General features: G+C 32.3%; 3 protein-coding genes and 1 long non-coding RNA gene across 4 annotated transcripts; 2 read left to right on the forward strand and 2 right to left on the reverse strand.

Annotated features, from left to right (window-relative positions):
- Positions 1-3,122: 3,122 nt before the first annotated feature.
- On the reverse strand, positions 3,123-8,324 carry LOC114166017 (ACT domain-containing protein ACR11-like). The gene is made up of 10 exons (XM_028050672.1): positions 8,005-8,324; positions 7,491-7,548; positions 7,081-7,206; positions 6,752-6,846; positions 4,768-4,852; positions 4,609-4,668; positions 4,335-4,390; positions 4,059-4,164; positions 3,563-3,631; positions 3,123-3,382 (listed from the first exon to the last, which is right to left on the reverse strand). The coding sequence occupies exons 1-10, from the start codon at positions 8,148-8,150 to the stop codon at positions 3,320-3,322; spliced, it is 864 nt and encodes a 287-aa protein (XP_027906473.1). The 5' UTR covers positions 8,151-8,324; the 3' UTR covers positions 3,123-3,319.
- Positions 8,325-9,684: 1,360 nt separating this feature from the next.
- On the forward strand, positions 9,685-15,416 carry LOC114165744 (protein LOW PSII ACCUMULATION 3, chloroplastic). Its single transcript, XM_028050316.1, has 12 exons — positions 9,685-10,068; positions 10,200-10,230; positions 10,517-10,609; positions 10,705-10,767; positions 10,889-11,000; positions 11,127-11,212; positions 13,598-13,656; positions 13,777-13,879; positions 13,967-14,027; positions 14,465-14,547; positions 14,655-14,735; positions 15,118-15,416. The coding sequence occupies exons 1-12, from the start codon at positions 9,764-9,766 to the stop codon at positions 15,175-15,177; spliced, it is 1,137 nt and encodes a 378-aa protein (XP_027906117.1). The 5' UTR covers positions 9,685-9,763; the 3' UTR covers positions 15,178-15,416.
- LOC114165743 (putative cyclic nucleotide-gated ion channel 8) lies at positions 15,204-19,102 on the reverse strand. The gene is made up of 8 exons (XM_028050315.1): positions 19,000-19,102; positions 18,550-18,662; positions 17,805-18,393; positions 17,490-17,702; positions 17,091-17,401; positions 16,847-16,958; positions 16,496-16,732; positions 15,204-16,427 (listed from the first exon to the last, which is right to left on the reverse strand). The coding sequence occupies exons 2-8, from the start codon at positions 18,606-18,608 to the stop codon at positions 15,693-15,695; spliced, it is 2,256 nt and encodes a 751-aa protein (XP_027906116.1). The 5' UTR covers positions 18,609-18,662; positions 19,000-19,102; the 3' UTR covers positions 15,204-15,692.
- A 3,308-nt stretch (positions 19,103-22,410) lies between these two features.
- Positions 22,411-23,642, forward strand: LOC114166479. The gene is made up of 2 exons (XR_003599938.1): positions 22,411-22,623; positions 23,112-23,642. It is a non-coding gene; the product is annotated as an uncharacterized LOC114166479 (long non-coding RNA).
- The last annotated feature ends 1,052 nt before the right edge of the window (positions 23,643-24,694 follow it).

Raw genomic sequence — 24,694 nt, forward strand, 5'->3', positions numbered from 1 at the left:
GAAGTACAGACGGCCAAACCCCAAAAAGGAAGGAGTTGATCTTTAACAAAAGTACAGACGGACAAATCTTAGAATGGAAAGAGCTGATCTTTAACAAAGACACAGAAGAACAATCTCAGCCAATAAGGAAAGAACTGATGCATGCAACCTCAGTCGGAAAGGGAAAGAATCGATCCTCGAATACGAACGGTCCGCAAATAATAATAACAGGTCCATTAAGAAATTAGTATAAATTAAGACCTAATGAACAGGTAAAGGTACGCTTTTCTCACTAAGCAATTACACCTCATATCAATCACTTTCTGACTTGAGCGTCGGAGTGCCTGCAGGTACCCCCACCCCCGAAATACAGACGGCAGAGAGATCCAGGAGGAGTTCAGAGAGGAACAGGAGGAGGTTCGACACAGAGGGTTCTTGAGATCATCTGGTTATATATTTTAATTCTTCATATATTTTAAATTAATCACATATTTTGAAACATGACAGTAAAGAGATCCAATTGGATGATTTTTTATTGTTTATAACCTCAGTCTTTTTGTCATAGTGCTAATAATTTTGATTGTCAAAGAAATAAATATAAATGTTAGATTTGATTTATAAAGAGATACAAAGAGCGCAGAGAAGATACTGATGAAATATATCTAACCTATCCTCTCCACAAGATCTTTTCGAAAAAACAAGAAAACATAAGATTTTTGTCTGTAGGTTAAAATTAGGTCATACATCAATTAATTTATATACATTATTTTATATAAATTTTAAAATTCTATCTTTAGCATGTAATCTAATTATGGATAATTTTTTTTAATATGTTGTAGAATTCATTCTAAAAAAAATTTGTCCATAATATTTTTCATTAAGATTTACTACAAATTTTTAAGGTATATAAAAGAAAATGCATGAAAAGAAACATTAGTGTAAATCACAAAACATTTAACAAACTTAATAATAAATAATAAAGAATGTGGATGGACTCAATGTGTATTTTATTCAGAGAGAAACTTTATTTTTGTAAGAATGAATAAATATATTATAGAAACGACGTAAAGAATAATTCTGATGTATTATTTCAAAGAATAGGGTAACATATATATACATACAAGAGTGCTATAATTCATCATCTATTAAAGGAATGAGTGCACAGATTTGCTCACAAATATAATAATGCCTAAATTATAGCTAATACAATATTTGACATATTTTAACACCCCCACTCAAGTTGGTGCATGTACATCACACATTCCCCACTTGAATAGAGACTCATTAAACACTTTGCTTGACACTCATTTAATGAGAACATCAGCCAACTGCAATTCTAATCTTACAAAAGGAAAGGAAATTATTTCAGCTTCAAGTTTTTCTTTGATGAAATGTCTATCAATCTCCACATGCTTTGTTCTATCATGTTGCACCGGATTGTGAGCAATTGCTATAGCCGATAACACATTTTTAATCCACAAAAGTTCACATACACCTAGTGCCATGCTTCTGAATTTTGCTTCAGCACTAGATCTTGCTACTACATGCTGCTTTTTAATCCTCCAAGTTACAAGATTCTCTCCTACGAAAGTAAAGTATCCAGAGGTAGATCTTCTATCATCTTTTGAACATGCCCAATCTGCATCAATATACCCTTCTACTTTTAAGTTTCTATGATTTGAGAACAAAATTCTTTTTCCAAGAGTGGATTTTAAATATCTCAAAATCCTCTCAACAGCATCCATATGAAGCTTTCGTGGATCATGCATAAATTGGCTAACAACATTCACTGCATAGGTAGCAGCGGAAGTCCCAAAATCAAGTTTCTCCGATTGATTTTTATCGAAAGGTGCCATCAGAAATATTCAAATAAAGAAGCACCTCTTCCTATATTATACAGGATGTCGGTGTTTGGCTCTGATACCATATAGAAAAGATGTAAAAAATAATACTGATGTATTATTTCAAAGAATAGGGTACCATATATATATATATATATATATATATATATATACATACAAGAGATTCCTCATCTACACAAATTTGCACAGATTTACTCACAAATATAATAATACCTGAACTATAGCTAATACAATATTTGACATATCTTAACATATATTACAAAATAAAGAAAGGAAAATATTAAAATTTAAAAATAGAACGAATAAAAACATACTAGGGTCAAAATATTAGTTTAAGAAAAATAGAAAAAGAAATAGAAAAAGAAAAAAAATTATTTATTTAAACCCAAATTAGTGATAGCCAAAGATGAGTTATGGACGTTCTATCATCATTTGTTGGATTTTGTTTCTATTTTTTCTATATAACAATTAAAAACATATTCCTTTCTCCCAAATATTAAGAGATGGATTTCTCTAAATAAGATCACAGTAAATTATATAAACCAGAATCGTTAATTATCGTCTAAGAGAGATATGAAAACGGTTTATCAAAAAATTAAAATTAATAGAAGAACTTATACCTCTTATTTCTTTCTTCTTCCATTCTCATTATACCAAACATGTTCTATCTCCTATCTTCTATTTCTGCATTCTTTTATCTATTTTCGATCTATTTTATGCAAAATTAATTAAAAATAAAAATAATAAAAATTAACACTTAAATTAATTTCTTAAAAGAGTTTTATAAAGAGGAGTGAAAGTTGTAAAGGAATAGTATTAGAAGATTATGAAATACATGGAAGTCAAATGGAAAATCAATCAACTATTTTAAGAGCCACATTCTTATAAGTAAAATATAATATATTTTAAAATAATATTTCTTTTAGCGGACCACGAAATTTTATTGCATGCCCGCTATATATATATATATATATATATATATATATATATATATATATATATATATATTTGAGTGAATGGATTATTAAATTAGAGTATAATCCATGTTAATATTGCGTATTTATATTTCTTTTAATAAATATTAGATAAATCTTATTTATAATTTATTAAAAAAGATAAAACCAGATTCAAATAATGAATTTGAGTATGATTCTTTAGATGAGTATGTAATATATGTTAATTGAAGAAAATTAAAGAACTTGGAAACCTCTATTTCGTCAAATAACTAATTAAAAAGGTAGAATAAAAAATATGGATGTGATATTGAAAACATAAGACAAATATTATAAGTATTTTCAAAAATAAATATTCAAATTTATGATATAATAGTGGGTTTATAATCCTATTCATGTTAATTCAATTTTATGATTGTGGCTTCTCAAGTAACCGTATTTTTCATTTGACTTTCATGTGACAAAAGAAGTGCAAACATTGTAAATCCCATGTGAAAGAGAATACTATGTTCTAAGAAGAAACACTCAAAAACTAGATTCCTCAGTTGTCGGACGCCTCAAGAAATATCTCAAGCTGTTTGCAAGAACCTGCAATATGATAAACATGAATCTAATTCAGTTCAAAAGCTGAAGAATCTTGCTGGTATGTGTGAGGAGAAGTCTACCACTAGCACTAGATTATCAAACTTCGTTACAACCTACTTGCATAGCCACTACAATGTATGATTCCATTTTCATTTTTATCATGCGTTACCAGATTAATCTTACCTGCTGCAGAGGCTTGATGATTGCTTTACCATTGTAGCTGACATGAAACTTTGCCTTCGCCAAGAGCCCCTAGTTCAAGTCAAATACAAAGCTTTTAGTATAAGGTTGGCAATTCGTTTTGACAACTCTAATGAGCATATATACTTCTATGTAGGTCACTTATCCGTATCCGATATCTGATGCTTAAGATACTCTATTGATACTTATCAACGAAGTATCTAATTTATAAAACAATAATACTTTATTGATAACAATAATTTATAATTTTTTGTTTTGACGTCTAGTATATATGATTTTAATTTGGATTCACACAATAACAATAATATATGTATCATGTTTTAAAAAGAAATTGTATACTTTTTAATATGCATATATCATGTATCGTATTCTATTATTTTCAAAATGAATGTATCGGCGTATCAGATACGTGTTGTAGATCATAGGAATGACCATATCAGAAAAAATAAATTTGCATATTTTGGAACAAGGTACACACCTCAGTGTCAAATTCTCCTGATTCAACATCAATGTTTATGTCAGTAATAATCTTTACAAGATCAACCAATAGTCCAGGCCGGTCAGCTGTCTCCACATACAGCAAACTGCAAAATGGAAGAGAAGTGAGTGATCACATCCATGTATTGCTAATGCAAAAACTAGCACTGAACATGTTTTTCTAAAGCCTCAAATATTTTGAAAGTGTAGGCAATTTTTTTGTTCAATCAGGATTTCTAATATTGATGACAAAGGAAGAACCAGATGAATATATCACCTTCGATCTGGGCCATCATCAGAAATATTTATGTGGGTTGCTATATCTACATCAACCTGACAGATATTAACAGAGTATAAACAAGATTGCAGAGGACCAAGATTGTATCATTCATATAAAAAGAAAATACTTCCAGGCAGCTAGGATATCTTTTAACACTACAAAACAAAAACTTGTCTGCACCTCACACTGATTGAAAAGAAAATCATATTTTACAAATTTTTAATGTATTCATATTATACAATTGAAACTGAAAAGTGTAGGCATTCATCACCTGCTCTTTTGGAGGCAAAAGTCCAAAAGCTGCTCCCAATGCTAGCAAGGAACTTGACTCCTGGAACACCAGTTTCAATACTCCAATTAGCTGAGAACTGTATTTTGTGTTCTAACCAAACTAAGCTCCAACAAAAAATAGGGTACTTGGTGAGCTTACCGGATGATATTGAATAAGATTATTTATAATTGTCAAACGAATTGCCTCTAACAACTCTGGATCTTCCACTTTCCTGCCAGTATCACTGCAAACAAATTTCCACCAGCATATCCAGTGAATTACTATTAGATAGATACTAGTTCAAAACTCGATTCAAGATAATTGTTGTTTAAAAGTGAATTTGAACCTAAGTTCTAGCAAGTTTCACTTTTTACAATGAATTTCTATTGGCCTAGCCAGTTCTGAAGTTTGTTTAGCTACATATACTTGTGTCAACTTGTAATCTGACAATAGACACCCTAAGCCCAAGTAATATACTGTAGAAATTTGCAACAATAACAGTTCTTGTTATTTTGATCTTACAATATATGATTCTAATAAATATAACCATCATTGGTAAAATGTTATGAATATCTCACATCCATAATGTACAAATTTGCAACAATAACAGTGTTTGCTATATTGATCTTATAATATATGATTCTAATAAATATAATCATCATTGGTAAAAAATTATTGAACATCTCACACCCACAAGAGATATGATCAAGTTATAGTATATAACTGGATACAAACCTCACTTTAGCAGCTAGTTTTTTTGAGATTGAGTTAGGCCTAAATCCATTTTCTAAGATCGTATCAAAGTTTATCCTTGAAAGATCATCAAGTGGAGTCCAATACTTTGTTACCTTCATTCATGAATACTTCAGAAAGTTGTGGGTGTCTTTTTTGAAAACGAAAGATTGATTATTCAAACTTTTAGGAGTTTCATGCTTGTGTGGAATGAGACTAGTAGAAAGTGATGCATAAGAACTGATAATGATGGAGAGTACAAAGGTCGTTTTGAGTATTATTATAAGTCTCATAGGATAAGATGGGATAAGCTACCCCAAAACACCTCAAATGAATGGTGCAACTATAAGATTCAATAGAACAATTGCAGAAAAGATTGGAAGCATGCTTTCTCATTCAAAACTCCCTAAGTCATTTCGGAGAGAGGCAATAGAACTGCTACCGATTTGATCAACTTGCCACCTTCAAGACCACTAAATGGATAGATACCAAATGAAGTATGGTATTGAAAGAAAACCTCCTATGTTCACTTATTGATCTTTTGATGTAAAACTTTTCTTCATATTCCAAGAGATGAAAATGCGAACCTTAATGCAACGGGGAAGGAATGCATATATCTTGGTTCACCAAGAGATGAACTTGGTTTCAGACTATTGGATCTTGGAAACAAGAAAATTGTTTGAAGAAGTGTTGTATTCTTTGAGGATCAAACTATCCAAGATATCAAGAAGATTGAGAAGCTAAGTTTTAAGATGGCTTGTGATCAAAGTCCTAATAATTCAAGGTGAGAAAGTCCTCAACTGGAACCACATATGAAAGAACATGATAAAACAAAACAACTTCAATAGATGTTGAAACATAAAGAGACAGATGAGCCTCTTAATCTAATAAATGAAGAATGTGACAGAAAATGGTCAAATAGAAAAAGAATCTAAAGTGAGATGATCCTTGAGATTTAGACAACTATCGAGAACATACCTCTCAAATGAATATATCAATCTTACTAACGAAGTGGAACGTCAAAAATTTGAAGAAGCCATCACAAGATGCATGACAAAGAATGATTGCATGCCATGAAAGAAGAAGGTTTTTTCATCCCCTTTAAGTAGAAAGAGTATTTCATTCCATTGTATTTGGTTAAGAATACTCTTTAAGAACAAGAGAGAAGAGAAAAAGTGAGCTTTTGTAATCCTCCCTGAGAAAAAGAGGGTTATGTTAATTCCCAACACACCTACCTCTTTACACTGTTAATGATACACTTAAGTTCAGACAAGAAGAAATGACTCACATCAGCTAAACACAATCATTCTTAGCTACCATTTATCATACACCAGTAATAATACACGGAGACCAATACTGGGAGAAACAAAAGCATTATAACGGTCACATACATAATGCATGTAAAACTTACGCTTTTGTGATGGAAAACTTGTTGTGCTTGCCAGATGAATCCAGAAAGACATTTGCCTTAGCAACATTGAGACCTAAGTTTTTTAATGCATTCATCTGCAACCCAAGTAGAGAGTTGGTTTTGGAAATCCTCTTTTTATTTATGAACACCATCACATCAAATATGTTTCCACAAAACAAAACAACAGTAATAGAATAACACAGTGAAAAGAGACATTGCTTACCCCTATAATCTCTGTATTGAAATCATAAAAGCACACATTCAAAAGGAAAAAGGAAAAACATTGGATAAGTGAACATAATCTAAGATTTGCTAAGAGAATGACTTACTGTGTCTAGAAGTGCCCCAAGCCTGTCACCAAAAGTTATCTCCACCACAGTTGCATCTGGATCAGAGTCTTGGTCAATTATAACTACGGGAGTTGGAATGGTGTCAGTCTCTCCTTGATTTCCATCCTGTTCTTCACATAAAACAAATTGAAAGCAAATCTATTATGTGAGGTTTTTCATATGAGGAGAGGCATCAGGATACTCAGTATCAATGAGTTGTGAACAAGTCTATATAGAGAAGAAGACACCACTACAAATCCAAAACCTTAAGGTAATGGATTTATGGGTCTTCTACTTATATATTAGTCATCTTACTCATTTTTACTCGAAATGACCAGCAAGCATTAGAATAAAGTTTTTGCTGTTCACATGCAATTAGTGGCATCACACATGCCGATTAGGCTAAATACCTCCACATCAGTAACAGGTGCTGCTCGAGGGATAATTGTAGTTCCAGAAGATGACAATCTGACAAAAGTGTACATGCAATTAACAAATAGAATGCACACCCATCATCGTAGTACAGTCCTACTCACTTCAATTTTAAATTTTGACTAGTCTTTCAGAAAAAATAGGACAAGGGCGCAAAAGAATTTTGAGAAATTGTAGAGGAGAATATTAGTCAGAACACATTCAACATAGTCTTCCCAGTATTCTACTTCTACACAGTTCAGAAAATACATAAACTAACAACTCCAGTGGTAAAAAGTTTCTTTCTTGAATAAACATGTCCAAGCAAAGGAACTATACACAGAGCAGGTTCCACTTGATCGATCTTTTTTCTTTCTAATCAGAAGCTTTTGGGAGCGTAAATTGAATTAAGAGAATAGTATACCGAAGCATTATAACAGCAACAGAAAATCGGAAACATAACTCGAACAATCAATAAAAAATTGAATTGGAATCATTCAATATGAACCATACCTTCTGCTAAGGGTTCGAAATGGTTTAGTAGCAGCAAACCCAGACGAGGCCCTCGAGAAAGGGGCGCTGCAAATGATTTTCTCCATAGCTCTCAAGCTACTATGAGCAGCACTGAAGTGAAGACCAACACTCATAGCCACAACCATTTTGTTTTTCTTTTTGTCAGAAAAGAACTTTCTTTAGAGCAACAACCTTGAAATGTTGAAGAAATTAGAGTGTTGAAGAAGGCATTGGACACAAGAACTCAAATTGGGAAGAGAGAAAAGAGTTTGTTCATTATTGATATCTTGGCATCGCACGTTACTCTTTAACAAAATCTGAAACGTCCATTCATCATCCTGTTTGGGCATCTTTTGTTTGTTTTTTTTTTTTTTTTTTGTGTGGATGCATGTTGTCCATTTGGAGTTACGACAACCAACCTCATTAATAACGTCTCGTGATTACGGATTTTGCTGAAACAAATCAAACTTTCATTTTGAAAACGGTCCTCTGACATTTTTCAAGATTAAATTAAGTTATCACTTCTTTCAAAGATTGATTTTTTTTTTTAACAAATGGTTTATGTTTATTAATTTTCATTTGGAAAAATCTTATGTTTTTAGATTACCTAATTCTTGTAAAAAAAACAATTTTTTACTTTGTTGCTTATTATTATTACATTATTTAACTGAATTAACTTGTTTTTGCTCAAGTATGTTTTCGTAATTATTACAACCTTATCCCATCCCAACTACCAACTTTCATGACTCATCCAACACGGCAAACATGCACCACAACACTTTATATGTACAGAATTGGATTCTTAACTTGAAAATAATTTTAAGTAGAAGAATGATATTTTACCATCTTTACACTCATTTAATTATGAATTGTAAATATGGGCCTTTTTTTTGTTTCGTTTTGGTCTTATTTGTATTTAGTATGCAAAAAAGCAAACTGGGCTGGCTGACTCCGCATGCGGGCTAAATATTTTGGGCCGTAATGTACAACGTTTGGCATGTGAATTTGCCAGTTGGCTCGTCAACTGTATAAAATTTTAATAATTTTATTTTTATTTAATTAAATTAGTATAAATAATAATTTATAGGGTTAAATATGTTTTTAGTCTTTTAATTCTCAGTGAATTTTAGAATTAGTCCATTTCAAAATTTTGGATCAATTTAATCCTCAATCTTTCGAAATACGTGAATTTAGTCTTTTTAATCAAATTTTGCTAAGTTTATTTGACATTTCAAGTGCGTTTCATAATAGTATTTGACATAACATTAAAGCAAAAATGTATCAAAAAGTATAAACAACTCAAATACAATCCTGAGATGCGTACGAAATATTAAATAAACCTAACAAAATTTAATTAAAAGGACTAAATTCACATATTTCAAAAGATGAATGATTAAATTGATCCAAAATTTCAAATAGACTAATTCTAATATTTACTAAAATTAAGTTATTAAAAATATATTTAATCATAATTTATATAAGTCTATTTTTAAAATAAGTAATATTTATAGTTTTATAATTTATAATTTTTAAATATAAGTCTATATTGAAAATATAAATGTGAAATGTGCAGATCGTGAGATGTGTAAAACAATTTTTTCTTTTTTTAGGAAAGAAGAGGGATATTTTAGTCAATGTATGTGGAAATGGAGAATAAGATTGTCAAAGGGACACGTCATCAATAATCCTATCCATGATCCATGTTAGTTAGCCGGTGAGAGTGAGCAGAGAGCAGAGTGTGGGGTGGTGGTAACAAAGAATGGCCATTTCCATGTTTTCATCAACATTTCCTTCTTTGAACTTCACTTTCCTTCGCCCATGCCAACTTCAACCTCTTTCTTTCACTCTCCCATCTTCTTCTGCTATGGCTCAACCCCTCCCACTCAGGTTCGCTGCAAAAATCCACAGCCTTGGAGTTGGAAGAGAAGGTGCACCCTCCTCCGATCCTAAGGCCGGTGTTTCGCTTTACAAACCTAAATCCTACCAAGTTCTCGTCAACGATGCCGCCACTTCCCTAGCTTTCGCGCTTCAAGACGGAAAAATTCGTCTCGAAATTGATTTCCCGTATGCATGTTTTTCCTTTTGTGTAGTGTATGAATTGCATGTTTTTTCCAGGTTTTAAGTCGATCTAAATTGGCAACAACTAGGTTTTGGTTGTGTTTCCTGATTTGTCAGTTGAGTTTTTTTGTATGCAGGCCTTTGCCCACCAACGTGTCTTCCTATAAGGTACCATTCTTTAAATAAAATAATTTATAGGAATGTTGTAACTCATTTTGATAAACTACACCCAATTATGTGATAAGTAAACCTAAATAAGTTCCATGGAAGCTTTTCCAAACGCCCCCAATTAGAGCTTAAGCTCTTCCAAATAAGTCCCTGACCATAGTTCAGGTGACAATGATTTCATGCTTCAAGAAAAGAAACGTTCTAATTCATAGATACTTGACGTTTGTGTTACATGCTTATTTGATTAAATTGCACATAATTTTCTGAAATTCCTAAATGTTTCAAGGGATCCTCAGATGAGTTCATTGATGCCAACATTCAACTTGCCTTGGCTGTTGTAAGAAAGCTCCAGGAGAAAAAGGAAACCAGAGCTTGCATTGTAAGAAAATACATTCTTTTCTTCCCTTAAAAAGAAATCCATCAATGTATTTCACTCTATTCCAGAAATGTTACTACATTTGTTCCTCTTTGTAGGTATTCCCTGATAAACCAGAAAAGCGCCGAGCCTCTCAATTGTTCAAAACAGCTCTAGATTCCGTAATGAAAAAATAACTCATCATGAATTTCTTTCCCATCTGTCTAGTGCCCCAATCCACATTCCACTCCACATTTTTCTAAAATCATGCCAGCAAAAGATCACACCATATTTTTCTTCCAGATTGATGGCATTACCATAGGTTCCTTAGATGATGTTCCAGCTGGACCTATGACTTCGTTTTTCAGATCTGTAAGGAACACCCTTGATTTTGACTTTGAAGATGAGAATGAAGGTTAGTTCTTGGGGATACCAATTTATCAAATTATTCTTGGGGCATTTATTGGTGCGCAGTATTGCTTTTTAAATCATGGTCATGATAAAATAATAATTTTTTTACCATTTTCTTTCTTAAATGCAGGTCGTTGGCAATCTAGTGATCCTCCATCAATCTACATATTCCTTAACTGCAGTACTCGTGAACTTGCATATATAGAGAAGTATGTGGTACGGTGTTTCTGCCATTAGATGATTTCCTGAAACTCTGGTTTTCCTTTTCAAATCTTCAATGTGCTGATTAAATTTCACTCTTATTTGCATTTTGTAACATCCCATTTAATTAAGTACGTGGAATTAAAGGAATGTCACGATAAAGATAGCATAAAACGCGGTCTGGGATCAACCCCATACAACCCATGGAAAACCACGATGCCCAAAAGAAACTGAGGAAAAGTTAACCAGAGTGCATAAAACTAAGGGCGAACAGATACATGGGGTCGCAACCCTAAATGAACTCATGCAGAAATAACAACTAGTCCACGCGGACTATGCAGCAGAATCTCCATTTCCTTGCTGGCCTATGGAACCTCGCCTATCTGCTCCCATCAATTAAATTGACGATCATTGCAAGAAAGAAGAACCACATACAAGACAATCACACAACAAACAGGGTAAGCTAGAGCCAATAACATATTCATCATACAGTCAATTATATTTTTACCATCCAATATTCATACCACAACCAAGCATGTTACGACCTTCCAAGCGATACACTACGACACGACTCGACTCATCCGGATACGCATAACTTAGTCAGATTCAGCGGATGCTTGCACTTGTGGTGGATACCTCTGCTCGACCCTGAGCTGCTCATTTCCGAGCTATGTGTTACAAGTGTTACGATAGATCAATTTTCCCTCACCACAAGATTAGTCCTCAATGAATTTCAGACCTCCTGCTACTCCGCTCTAAGTGAGACTAACTGACTCCTTAGAGTGTCAGGATGCAACCTTAACTTGAATCCTTACATAGTTATACAGATGGGGCACCACCATGGACACCCACTAATAGGGGCCATGGAATTACGTCCCGATCACTGAAGCGCAACCCTGAAAGTCCCACCTAGAGACCCCAAGGAATTATGCACTGACACAGATCGACCTCATTCTCATAACCAGAAATGATAATTACCACACATAGATATACATCACTCGTACTAACCTTTGAAGCCAACGCCTTTCACGATCCAGGCCCCACTCATTCCAACACCTCATAGTTTATCCATGTAAATAAGATCCAACTCATCATGTTATCATGCCATTTTAATGTTATCCGTCTCATTTAATTCACATGTCAATTCTCATACCAACTCATCATCTACAATTCATGAATCATGCCAAATATACCTCATGCTCCATTTTATGCATATCACTCATCATACAATCATACTCAACCAAAACAGATCATCCAGGAACCAACAGACGTCCAAACACAGCACTGTCTCGCCCAGCACATCGCTCAGGCTGAGGGGTCTCGCTCAGGCGAGCCTCCCCCTCCGCCTAGGCGAGGGCACAAGAACAGGAGCATGAGCAACGCGGGATCTCGCTTAGGCGAGATCCCTCTCGCCTGGGCGAGTTGCCTGCTCGCTCAAAAGCCATAGTGGGTCGCCTAGGCAACCATTCGTGGAGAAAAAGACTTAGGCGAGCCTCTGTTAATCTCGCCTAGGCGAGACTAGCTCGCTTGGGCGAGTTTATCAGTGTCCGCCACTGTTTTCACCTGCAACAGATGCAAATACGTACTACAAGCAACAATCCAACCGTATCATACATCCATATTAACAGACAAACACAAGGAGATCACCAACCACATAAAATAACAAACTCGTACCAAACAAACCGAAGGGTTCTAGCTTCCCTTACCTGGAAATGGGTTTGCACAGGACTTCTACACTGGAACAAGGAGCACAGCAGCTCTAGAACCCGACTCGCAAACTGGAACAGCAAGTTAAACGAGTCAGTATCGAGTTTCCCACTGTGACTACGAACTACATTAGACAGAGGTGATAAGGTGAAAGAGTACTTACGTGAACAGAACAATGGCCAAGAGGGAACGTGAATCGGAAGAACGTCGGAACCCTAGCAGAGGTAGAAGACGGCTGCGGCTCTAATGCAAGGATAACGATTTTCTGAAATGCCAAGAAGTGAAGTGTTTAGGACAGCCCCTAAGACTTTATCTGTTGGGCCGGCCTTAGGCCCACTTACAAGGGCAGCCCACTAACTTTTAGGGCAGAAAATAAAAGGGGGCCTTACATTTGCTATTTTGCTTAGTTTTGGCTTGTTTTGTGAGAAATATCTAGAGTTTGTTCAGCGGCAATCAATATTATGCAATAATTGTACGTTGATTTGAGTTCTTTCATCCCATTTTCGGTCAATGCATAAGATTGTGCAACATTCCTAGTTTAGCTTCTAATTATATCCCTTCCAGTAGTAACATCTTAGATGGTAAAACTTTATCTAGGTTCTGCAATTTAAAAAAAAAAAATTATTCTGCATATTTTTATTAGCTGCTTTAGTTTGATGGTTATCGACTAATTTTACTACTTGGGTTATGCAGGAAAAAATTGCTAAATCTACCCCAACACTTTTATTTAATCTTGAACTAGACACACTACGGTATATGTTGTACTCTTTGAGTTCTATTTTCTTTTTTCTTGATTGAGTTTTCATACATGCTTAATTGCTTAACTATTTCGTATACCTATCCTTGACAGAGAATACTTATTGAATTTACAGTGCTGATTTAGGCCTTCCAGGCTTTCCTGCCAAAGACTTGCACTACCGCTTTCTTTCTCAATTCACTCCGGTTTTCTACATCCGAATCCGAGAGTATTCAAAGGTACCACTTCTTTATTGAATTGTATCAATATGTTGATTCTTTTTATCAAATAATAGACATTGACTGTTTCCTCTTTCTGTTTTTAAGACAGTTGCAATAGCGCCGTATATTGTCAATTATTCTGGAGCCGTGTTCCGCCAGTACCCAGGTGCAACTATGTATATGAACGGGTGTCTTGTATGCTCGAATAGACACCCACACGCACCCCACTTATGGAAGTTCATATTTTTTTTTTTCAGTCTATTAATGCAATCACGTATTATGTAAAATAATATCGAGGTTAAATAAAATTGAAATAAAAATGTAATGCATTACTGAGAAATATACGGAAGAAATATGATAGACTAATACTTTATAAATTATAACATAAATTTGATATATTAACATAAGACCTGACAAGGAAGCTATTTTCCACTTTATGTAACAAGTAGCAACATTAATTTTTTATTTTTTATTTTTGATTGTGATTACATGCTTCTCTATGTCGCTGGGGACAATTTTTTTTCCTTGTTGTATGATTACCATTCTTTTATTTGCTGATATGGATGATGCACTCACTAATTTGTTCCTTCATAAACTGCTCAGGTCCTTGGCAGGTGATGCTTAAACAAGCAGATGGTTCTTATGCATGCATAGCAGAAAGTGCTGACCGGTTCAGCCTTGGTGAGGTAATTTCAAAATAATCTTAACATCATTTACTTATTAATTGGAAATAATCTGCCTCATTTTCTTATTAGTTGTAAATAGTTTCATATTAGTCCATTGACTGATGTAGGCCAAAGAGGAGTTGCTAAGGGTGTTGGGACTTCAAGAAGAAGAGGGGAGCTCTCTAGAATTTCTTCGAAGGGGCTACAAGGTGTTAACCAGTTTGTGTTCCTTATATGCATGCTTCTGTCTTGTTTATTACTGTTCTTTTAGTCCCTGGTAAAATTTGCATATACATGTGATCCACACTGCGTCCTTTATAAGGGTAGACACTCAAGACAACTTGTTGTGGATTTTATTTGAGTTGCTTGTTCATTTGCATATGTGGATTTTATATATCATTGCATATTCAGACATCCATTGCATATTCAGACACTCAAGCATATATAATATTCTCACAATGTTTTGTTTGAGCATTGAGTTGACTCTGTTTCCTGCTACAGTGGGTTATGATTAGATATTAAATCTTATTTGGCCTGTCTCTAGTTCAGTTATAAATTGTAATCTATCGCCTGCATGCTGTGATATTGCAGGCAAGCACGTGGTGGGAAGAAAATTTTGATTCAGAAGTATCTTCTGCATGGCGAACTTGAGTAGTACAGTGTTAGCAGAGATTGTGTTTTTAGTATGTCGGCATGTAGTGGTCAATGGCTGTGCTCACATATATTCAAGGAAGATAATTTATTTTTTATCAGTAATCCTTGCTTTGTATAGGAGACAAGAAGAATCGACATGAGTCTTATTGACGTGTTTTATTGAGTCTTAAGCTGCTTGAAAGTGCTAAATATAATTAATGGTGGTATAATCATTTACACATTTTGTACACTGTTAATAGAAAGCATAGTTTACATTATGCTCATAGGTAAATATTTTGAAATTTGCAGACATACCATGACAGCTAATACTAGCAAGCCTGCAGACGTATGCAAAATGGCGTGCAATTAGATGTTATATCTAAAAAAACATCAGTAGAAATTAAACAAACCTAGACTCGTGTTCTAGGTTACCCAAACAAAAATTTGTGGAACCTCGTAAGCCTACACCGTTAGTGATATCAACTGATGAATGCATATCTTGCAAGTCAGGTTGAACCACAAGAGGAGGAGGATCACTTTTCATCAAAACCACTGAAGTCAGGTTCTGGAGGCTTTTGGAGTGTGAGTATCTCCTTGGAACTTGAATCACGACGCCTATGACCACGAAGATTTGCAGCAAAGCGAGATGCATAGACTGTTGTAGCAAGTCCAAGGTTAGAAGAGGGAAAAGCAGCCGCATCAGAATGCTTGACCAAGGCTTTTGCAGAATCATCACTGTTGTCATAATCATCAGAGTCATATAATTCTTCTTCCTCCCTCCTGCGCTGTTCTGCTATCTTCCTCCTGCAATGACGCCTCCACGCAGCTTGAATGTAGATAGCAGCCCATGTTCTCCACTGCTGTGAATAGAAACGGAAGGTGTGCTGAACCTGTCTGCTGTGGATGTGCCTAAACTGGGAAGCAACAAATTTCAACTCCTCTGCTTCCAAAGCAAATGCCTCCACCTCATTTATAGCCTTCACAGTTCTTGTTGATGAAGGTAAGTTAGAACCAGATTTTGGGTCCAATGCCCACGTTAGTAGCTCCTCTCCACAGAAGTCATTTTCCTTCAGAAGACCTCTGTTGAAAAACCCACTTCTTCCACCATCTGTGGTCACACTCTCTAGACGCCCACGTATGATGAAGTGCATCTCATTAACTGGGTCCCCTTCCCTCACTATGTAAGTTCCCTCTGTATATAAACTAGGCTTCAATCTCTCACATATAGCATCAAGCAAACGCTCATCCATGTTGGCAAAGAGAGGAACCTGAACGAGGAAATGAAGAGTTATATTATATCTCAAAGCATAGGCTATTATGCCAAGTATTCACTCACCCTTCTGACTAAATTCAAACAAAGATGCCGTTTGATATCTCTCCTGAGATCTTTTGGAAGACTCTGAACTATGCTCTCTTCATCTACACCACGGGTGTTCAGCCACTTGTATTGATCATAGCGTCTCACTCTTTCCCTTAGTTCTGGGGGAAGCAAACGATGATGCATCCATTGCTCAGAGTCACGTCTTTTGATCCTCATTTCCTCAAGACGAACTGACATTGATTGAAGGTAGGTCTGTCCAGTTGCATGATAGCACAAAGGTTAGAACCGTGGTAGTAACCGACTCTTAAAGTCTTTTATTAATTAAGACATTCGATAATCTTCATTGATATATATATAAATGTTTACCTGCATGTTTCCAATCAGAAGAGCAAAAAGGATAAGCCCCATAATAGCTATTACTATGGAAAACATAACCTCTGCAGGGTATGTACTGGTTAGAAGCCCCTGACCAAGTGTACTGTGGAACGCAAAAACAGGAGGTGGCTTTAGGCTTAGAAAATTTTGGAAACTATAGCAATTTCATGTTATTTAAATGCACACGTGCTAGGTGGAGGCATAAATTAAAAAATAAACAGGACAAGGAATATACCTCAAGTTTTGAAGACCCCACCATAAACAGTAACAGAACTTAGGAAAAACTTCTATGGAAGCCACAATATCAGACTCTATAGCTTGAGAGAAGATTCCATAGCTAAATTCTGAGGAACCATCCTCCACATAGCACTGACTTTTCAGAACAGTTTCGCTAACGTTTCTCCAACTATCATACCCTGGCATATGCTTGTTGGAATTCGCACAGTACAAGAAATGTGTATTGCACCCTTCAACTGCTCTACAAGCATTCTTCCAACAGGTGTCATTACGTTCAATGGATAGTAAGTACCAGCAAGAGCCAGTTATCTGTGACATTGGAGAATTTTCAGAAGAATGAACTTTATTTATTACTTCATAAATTAATAAATTCTCTTCTCTTCAAACATGAACTTACGTGACTAGCAAGCATATACCAGATCAAATAGTACATGGCCCCGAGCAGTGCGTTCTCAGAAAAAACACCAGCTGTCTTTTTAACTTCAGAAGCTAAAGGTAGAAAACGTATAAATCTCGGAAAATATTGCAGAATCACAATTCTCAGCAGTAACGTTTTTGTTTCCAGAACCTCTACACGCCCTGATCTGTAAAGATATTTCCACACTACAATCTGCACCAAACATGCATTCAACAAATGAACCTCTTGCACAAAAAATTTGGAAATATAACTGTTCATAGTTCTTATATATATATATATGCAAGTGTCTCAAACCTGTGGTATAGGGAGCACAGAAAAGAAGTCAATGAGGAAGTAACGTCGTAAGTATCTCTTGGCAATCTTTGTAGGATCTATGACAAGTTCACCTCGTCCAAATACCCGAGATGATGGTGCAATGTAAGCAGTGTTGAACTGAAAGCTTATGCGGATGAGATAAATGGCGTCGCATATTGTTCTCAATGTGACAGCAAAACTTGCTAGCTCATTATCTATGGCGAGGCAAAATGATTTGTGGTTGAAATAAGGAAGATAGAAGAAGAAGGGATCACAAGCCACAGAAAAAATGCATAGAATCTCAAAAAACTTGTTCCAATACAGAAGGTTCTTGTCTTGAGGGTCGAACACTTTTTTCTCTGAAACTTTAAGGTCTTCAGGGAACACTGCCCATGTTGTCACCCCACTCTTCAGCGATCTTCCAAATGTTTTTAGTCCATCCGAACCCTTCTTCACTCCTAGCCTAAACGATTTCGATGCCCTTTTTCTTCCTCGACCAGGAAGTGGCAGAGAATCTAAATTGAATCTTAATTTTTTCATCCCACTTGAGCTTGATTGATAAGACAAATTCGAATCCAGATCATCCAACCTACATCATCCACTGTACGTCAGATTCAGAGACACTCACGTTAACAATTTACTCTTTGGGTGCATAGTACACAATGATCATTAATCAAAATGCAATTAATATAACAACGAAATGCATGGAACAACATTCAAACACAAACGCTTCTGTATTGTATACCTTACGAACTTCTCCTTCTGGCCTCCAATATACTGTGACTTGTAACCAGAGTCAAACATTTTGAAGAAATTACATAGAGACCGCCAGAAATAAAAAATCTATCTGGCAGTTTCCTGAAATAAGAGTAAGTTTAATGTTCAATTTCATACAATGCAGATAATCACAGCGATGTTAGAAAGTTTGTTCAATCCAAAGGAAGATAATGCTTTGAAAACAACAGTTTCTAAGGTTTGAATTCCACATTTTCTCATAAACCATGTCAATCCACAACTATAATAATCATGTTTTTCAACAATTTCATTCCCAGATCTAGATAGAGAAAGACATGATGATATGCAGGGTTGTCCATTTATTTCTAGCAACTCCTCCCCCTTCGATTTCCATGATTGAAAAGGAAAATTGGAATATAACTACTTTTACGATTCATGAAAAAAAGAATGAGGAACTTACTTTGAAGGCTTTGATTGTACAATGTTATGGTATATTGGGGATTGCGGAGGAATGAGAAGAGATGAAATTAGAGGGAAAAAGGGACTGTACATGGGTCTTCAGACACCACGCGTGCTGCTTTTTTTGGTAAAACATGAACTAACTTTCAATTTTTAGACTTTTATATATATTTCTAATTTTTTTACAAGTTATTCTTAGTATATATATTTTATCTTATCTTTTTTGTATAATTAGCTAATGTTATATCATGATTAATAATTTTATTTTCTATTTCATCAATATTTTTTTTTCTTTTTTTAAGGTATGATCATATGGTAATTTGGTGAAGTCATCAATGAAGAAGATGATTCTGAACATGATTTTAAAACAAAATTAACCAAATCAAGTTGTTTTGCACTAATAACTTTAATAAAACACTGAAAGTTGTATATTTTGATGACAAAATTTGCATGGACACATGCATTATGTGTAGTTCCATAGTTACAACTGGTTTTTGAGATGCACGAAACGAAGGTAAGCAACAGTCGTCCAGTATACGATAAATCCCTATAAATCTGTTTTGGAATATAATTATTTTTTGTTTTATTTTATTTCTCTCTTCACTTATACTTAAATTATTAATAAATATCTATAATGTACTGATATTTCGATTTAGATCATATATATCTGTCTTACATGTATATGTGTCTTACATGTATTTGTATCTGATACTTGATAATACTTCAGTAATATTTATCAATGAAGACTCTAGTCTATAAATCAGTACTCTTATAATGATAATAATTTATAATTTTTTTATGTTAACAACTTTAATATATATATATATATATATATATATAAAATTTTGATTTATATAATAACAATCATATATTCATGATTATTTTAAGAATTATTGTATATTTTTCAATAAACACATATTTCATGTTGTATCTTATTATTTTTAAAATAAATTTATAAATGTATACGTTACATATGATACATGTACCATATATGTGTCTCAAAATAAATAAGTAAAATAAACGTTTAAATTACTTTTGTAAAAGAAATATTATTAATAAATATTAGAAACTAAAACGGTAATTTAAAATATTTTGAGTGATGAGAATAGAAAAAAAAAATATTTTACCAAAACTGAACTGAAATTCATACGTTTTATATAAACTAAAATTAATTATTCAAAATTTATAAGAATAAGAATAAGAATAAAAATAATATTAATATTTATAAACTAAATGTGTAATTATCATCTTTAATTTAAACATGAGTAATCTAATTTTCTCATTGTCCATCAAATAAAATAATTAATTGATATTACTATAAAAAATTATAATTTATCTTTTACGTTTTTTTATTGTTTAAAAAAATATCAAACTAGCACAATTGTTTCATACATATTTCTATAGTTTTTTTTAAATTATGAAATATTTATGTATAATTTAAATTTTTTTTATCCACAATATTATAGAACTCTCCATATATTTACAGATATTCTTAGTATATAATAGTTTATTATCATATTTTATTATGTTCTTATATTATAAAATATATTTAAATATATAATTAAAATTTTATGATATAATAATTTATTACCGTATATAATAATTTATTATATAATATCTTCATAATAATATTATGATATAATAATTGATTTTTTAAAATTTAAATATATTACTCATGAAAATTACTTACAATTATTCAAAATATAAATAGAAAATAATAAAATAAAACAATGATCCTAAACAACTAACAAAATACTTGTGATTACATTTGTGTAATCAAATATGTCTAAATATATTGTAATTACAATCATTACCCTCCACATTGGAGTTAGATCTTCGGTTTGTATTTTTTAATATTTCAGTTTTAAATATTTCGACTTTATTTTTTAATAAACTTTAGTTCTTGCTTATTGCATGATGGTTATATTCAATATTATATTGTATTAATTAGTATATATATATATATATATATATATATATATATATATAAATCCTACGCAATTTTGTATATTAATTATTATATTATATTTTATTTATTACCGAAGTTGTATCTTTTATGATAAAATTTATATGTTAAGCATCGATGATTTTTTATATGTACAAAATTAAGGTTACCAAGACTGCATAATGTATGATAAATCCATCATATAAATCTGTTCTGGAGTATAATTATTTTCAATTTTATTTTCTTTCTCCTCTCCTATACCTAAAATTTAAGATTTATTTTAGTTGTTTAATATATTTTTAAAATATTGTTATGATAATTTTGATCACAAATATAATATCAAAATGTCAAAGCATATTTTGAATTCATGACTGTGTTGGTACATGATTTGAAAACAGGAATCAACTAGGTTCTCAAGTAAAAAATAAAAATAAAGTATTAATTTTGTATTCGGTTTTAAATGAGTATGAAAGTATATGAAGTCGTATGTTTTAGTTTTCTTTATTTTAGTTTAATTTATAAACAAATCTTATATATTTATAATAATGTCTGTGACTTAATAAATCAATTATAACAATCATAATAATAAATTGTTAAAAAATGTCGTTTATATTATTGAAAAAATATTTAAGTTTATTAAATAAATAAACTGTTTTTTTTTAAATTACTTCTTTCCGTCTAATGTAAAAGAAATATTATTATTCTATCTTAAAATAAATATTAAAAATTAAAAGTAATTTAAAATATTCTGAGTGATAGAAAAATAAAAGAAAAACATTGTACCGAAACTAAACTAAAATTCATACCTTTAAGAAATCAATTATTCAAGTTTTATAAAAGTGTAATGGGTAACGGCTATATCCCGTCTGTACGTGAAAAGACAAAGGCCGACGACCACATCCTAATTCCAAGAAGAGGGAAAGAGACATGCCCACAAAGTCCAGTAGACTAAATTTGACTAATCAATTTGTTCTATCATTTAAAATAATTAATTAATATTATTATAAAAGAAAATTTATAACTTAATTAATAGTTTTACATTTTTATTTTATTCCTTAAAAACAGTAACGAATCAGCGCAACTATTCCATATATATAGTTCTGTAGTTTTCTAAAATTTTGAATAATTTATTTATCATTTAAAATATTTTGACGAATTTTCCATTATACATATTTTTAAAATAATATAAATTATCACTAAATTATTTACAAATAATATTTTATAATATAATAACATTATCATATTTTATTATATCTTAAAATATTATGAAATATTTCTAAAATATTTATAGTTAATATTTTATTATATTGTATTATATTTTTAAAATATTGTAATGTAATAATTAATATCTTCTTAACTTATACATCCAAAACAAAAGTAGTTATTCCGCTGATAAAAATGATTTTAACATTGTTGTGTTGGTGATATTCTATATGACAGACAAAAAGGTGGCTACTTTCTAGTGGTCCATTGTTTGCTTATAAGTAACGTAGTTCTAAAACTTTGTTGTAAAGGGTGGTGCTGAATGAAGAGAACCTCAATTCTCAAATAGGGAACTTAACCACTATCTTCTCTTCTGTGCTTCGGAGTCATTTGCTTCTCCAATACAGAATCATTATCCAAAATTTCTTTTGATTTCTCGCAAAATCAGATTCAGATCAACAATTTTTTCACCACACGGTATGACATATTCATTCTTCTTTCTGTTAGCTGTGTAAGAGAAATTGTTAATTTGTTTGTGCGATTGATTAATTGGTTTGCAGTAGCTGCCAATTCATAGTAATCATACTTTTGTGTTTCCAGTTTTCGTTGAATCTAATTATTTTGAGAATAGAGTAAATTAGGGTTGTCAAAATACTCTTCCTCATGCTGAACTGTGATATTCTGCGCGAGTAGTTTTGAACTGGTACAATTAGAGAAGTCAAATCTAATAACAAATTTGGGATATTCAATGCGAGGATGAAATTGAGCTAGCTTTATTGAGTTTCTTTGAATTTGTTGAATAATTTTGTATTGTTTTTATATAAAAGGAGTGTATCTTAAGAAAATGGAGTGTAACCTAATAGTGATCACTCTGTTTGAAGATGGAACGAAACTACGTAAACAAATGACTTTGAGAAATGATTTTGACCTGATTCTGATTTGTTTTTTTTTTTTTTTTCTGGCAGTGATTCTTGCAAGAAGATACTTGTAAAAGATATTTCATCGCGAACAATCACTAAAGCAACATTGATGGGTATAATCAGGGGTTGCTTCACTTTCTTCACAGGGACTGTGTTTGGGATCTATTTGGCTCAGAGTTATCAAGTCCCTGACGTCAAGAAGGAAGCTGACACTGCCTTGATACAGGCCAAACAAGTTGAGGAAAAATATCGTAAGTCTAAGTAAGTCTAATGAACTAGAAGGACAATAATTATCATATCAGGATCTTGCTTTTGTAGTGTATTTTGACTTTTTTGAGTTTGGTCCTGCATTAGGATTGGCATTGGAAATGTTTACACAGGTTTAATGACAGTTATACTAACATTATTGAATATTGGATAACTTGAATTCAGATTTAGAATTGTATCCGAGAGTATTTTGTCCAAAAGGACAATTAGGAATATTTGTGTTAAATAATATCGGTGATATCTAATTGGGATTTGTTGTTTCAAGATATTATACTTGTTTAACAAAATGTATGTAAAAGTTAAGCTTCTTATTTGCGATTCCTCAATCAAATATGGTTTTGTGAGCTCCAATTGCAAAGTTTGGCTTTGATGCATTATGCAGTAACTTTGTTTAAATATGGTTTTGCATAAATATGCAGAAGCTAGCAAATAAAAAGAAGGCTATTTCCATAAACCATAACATAAACCAACAAATAACATCTAGATTTATTTTTATTTTTGTTATTATAATAAATAGATAATGATAATATAAAGAAAAGTATTGCAGTTTTGTCCAAAGAGAGAACAAAACAATATTGCAGCAAAAGATAATTAGTCTTTGCTTCAAAGCATACATTAAAAAAAATGATAACTGACCACTAAGAACTTAGATATTTGTGATAATATTTGAGTAATGTTTAAATATATATGATTATTTTGGATATTCATGGTTTATGGAGCTTGTAAATACAGTATAGGTACTTGTAAATTTTAACATTCGTATTCGATACTCAATCATATTCTCTAAACTTTAAAACTATACGATGTCTCATTCTCTTTTATATTATTTATGGAAATAGATTTGTTATTTGTTGGTTTATGGTTTATGCAGTATTAATTATTTTTATTGATAATCATATTAAAGATTATATATATATATATATATTAATCCTAGATAATTTCGCATATTAATTATTGTATTATAATTTATTTATTACCAAAGTTGTATTTTTTTATGCAAAATTACATCATCGTGTTTTTTAAGAAGCACAAAACAAATGTTAGCAAGAGTGCCATAATGTATTATAAATCCACCATATAAATCGGTTTTGGAGTATAATTATTTTCTATTTTATTTTCTTTCTACCTCCTTAAAATTTAAGGTTTATTATAATTGATGAGGTTAATATATTTTTAAAATATTCTTGTGATAACTTTGATTACAATATAATATCAAAATGTCAAAGCATATTTTGAGTTCATTTGGTACAGACTATGTTGGTACATGATTTGAAAACAGGAGTATGAAAAAAAAAGTTGTATGTTTGTAGTTCTCTTTATTTTAATTTGATTTATAAACAAATCTTATATAATTATAACAA

Source organism: Vigna unguiculata, chromosome 10 (genome assembly GCF_004118075.2).
Source record: "Vigna unguiculata cultivar IT97K-499-35 chromosome 10, ASM411807v1, whole genome shotgun sequence".
Classification (NCBI taxonomy): domain Eukaryota; kingdom Viridiplantae; phylum Streptophyta; class Magnoliopsida; order Fabales; family Fabaceae; genus Vigna; species Vigna unguiculata.

Bases quoted from the DNA above. Each gene is read 5' to 3' on its own strand.
- LOC114165743 (XM_028050315.1), bottom strand. From the start codon at position 18,608: ATGTTTGACTCTGGTTACAAGTCACAGTATATTGGAGGCCAGAAGGAG. The intron at 16,959-17,090 runs GTATATTCCTTG...TGCGTTCCACAG, and splicing joins TGGGGTCTTCAAAACTTGAG to TACACTTGGTCAGGGGCTTC. The intron at 16,428-16,495 runs GTGAGTGAATAC...TTCCTCGTTCAG, and splicing joins GTTTGAATTTAGTCAGAAGG to GTTCCTCTCTTTGCCAACAT.
- LOC114165744 (XM_028050316.1), top strand. From the start codon at position 9,764: ATGGCCATTTCCATGTTTTCATCAACATTTCCTTCTTTGAACTTCACT. The intron at 10,768-10,888 runs GTAATGAAAAAA...TTTTTCTTCCAG, and splicing joins TCAAAACAGCTCTAGATTCC to ATTGATGGCATTACCATAGG. The intron at 14,548-14,654 runs GTAATTTCAAAA...TGACTGATGTAG, and splicing joins ACCGGTTCAGCCTTGGTGAG to GCCAAAGAGGAGTTGCTAAG.
- LOC114166017 (XM_028050672.1), bottom strand. From the start codon at position 8,150: ATGGTTGTGGCTATGAGTGTTGGTCTTCACTTCAGTGCTGCTCATAGT. The intron at 7,549-8,004 runs GTATGGTTCATA...CACTTTTGTCAG, and splicing joins TTTCGAACCCTTAGCAGAAG to ATTGTCATCTTCTGGAACTA. The intron at 4,853-6,751 runs GTAAGTTTTACA...ATTTGTTTGCAG, and splicing joins AAGTTTTCCATCACAAAAGC to TGATACTGGCAGGAAAGTGG.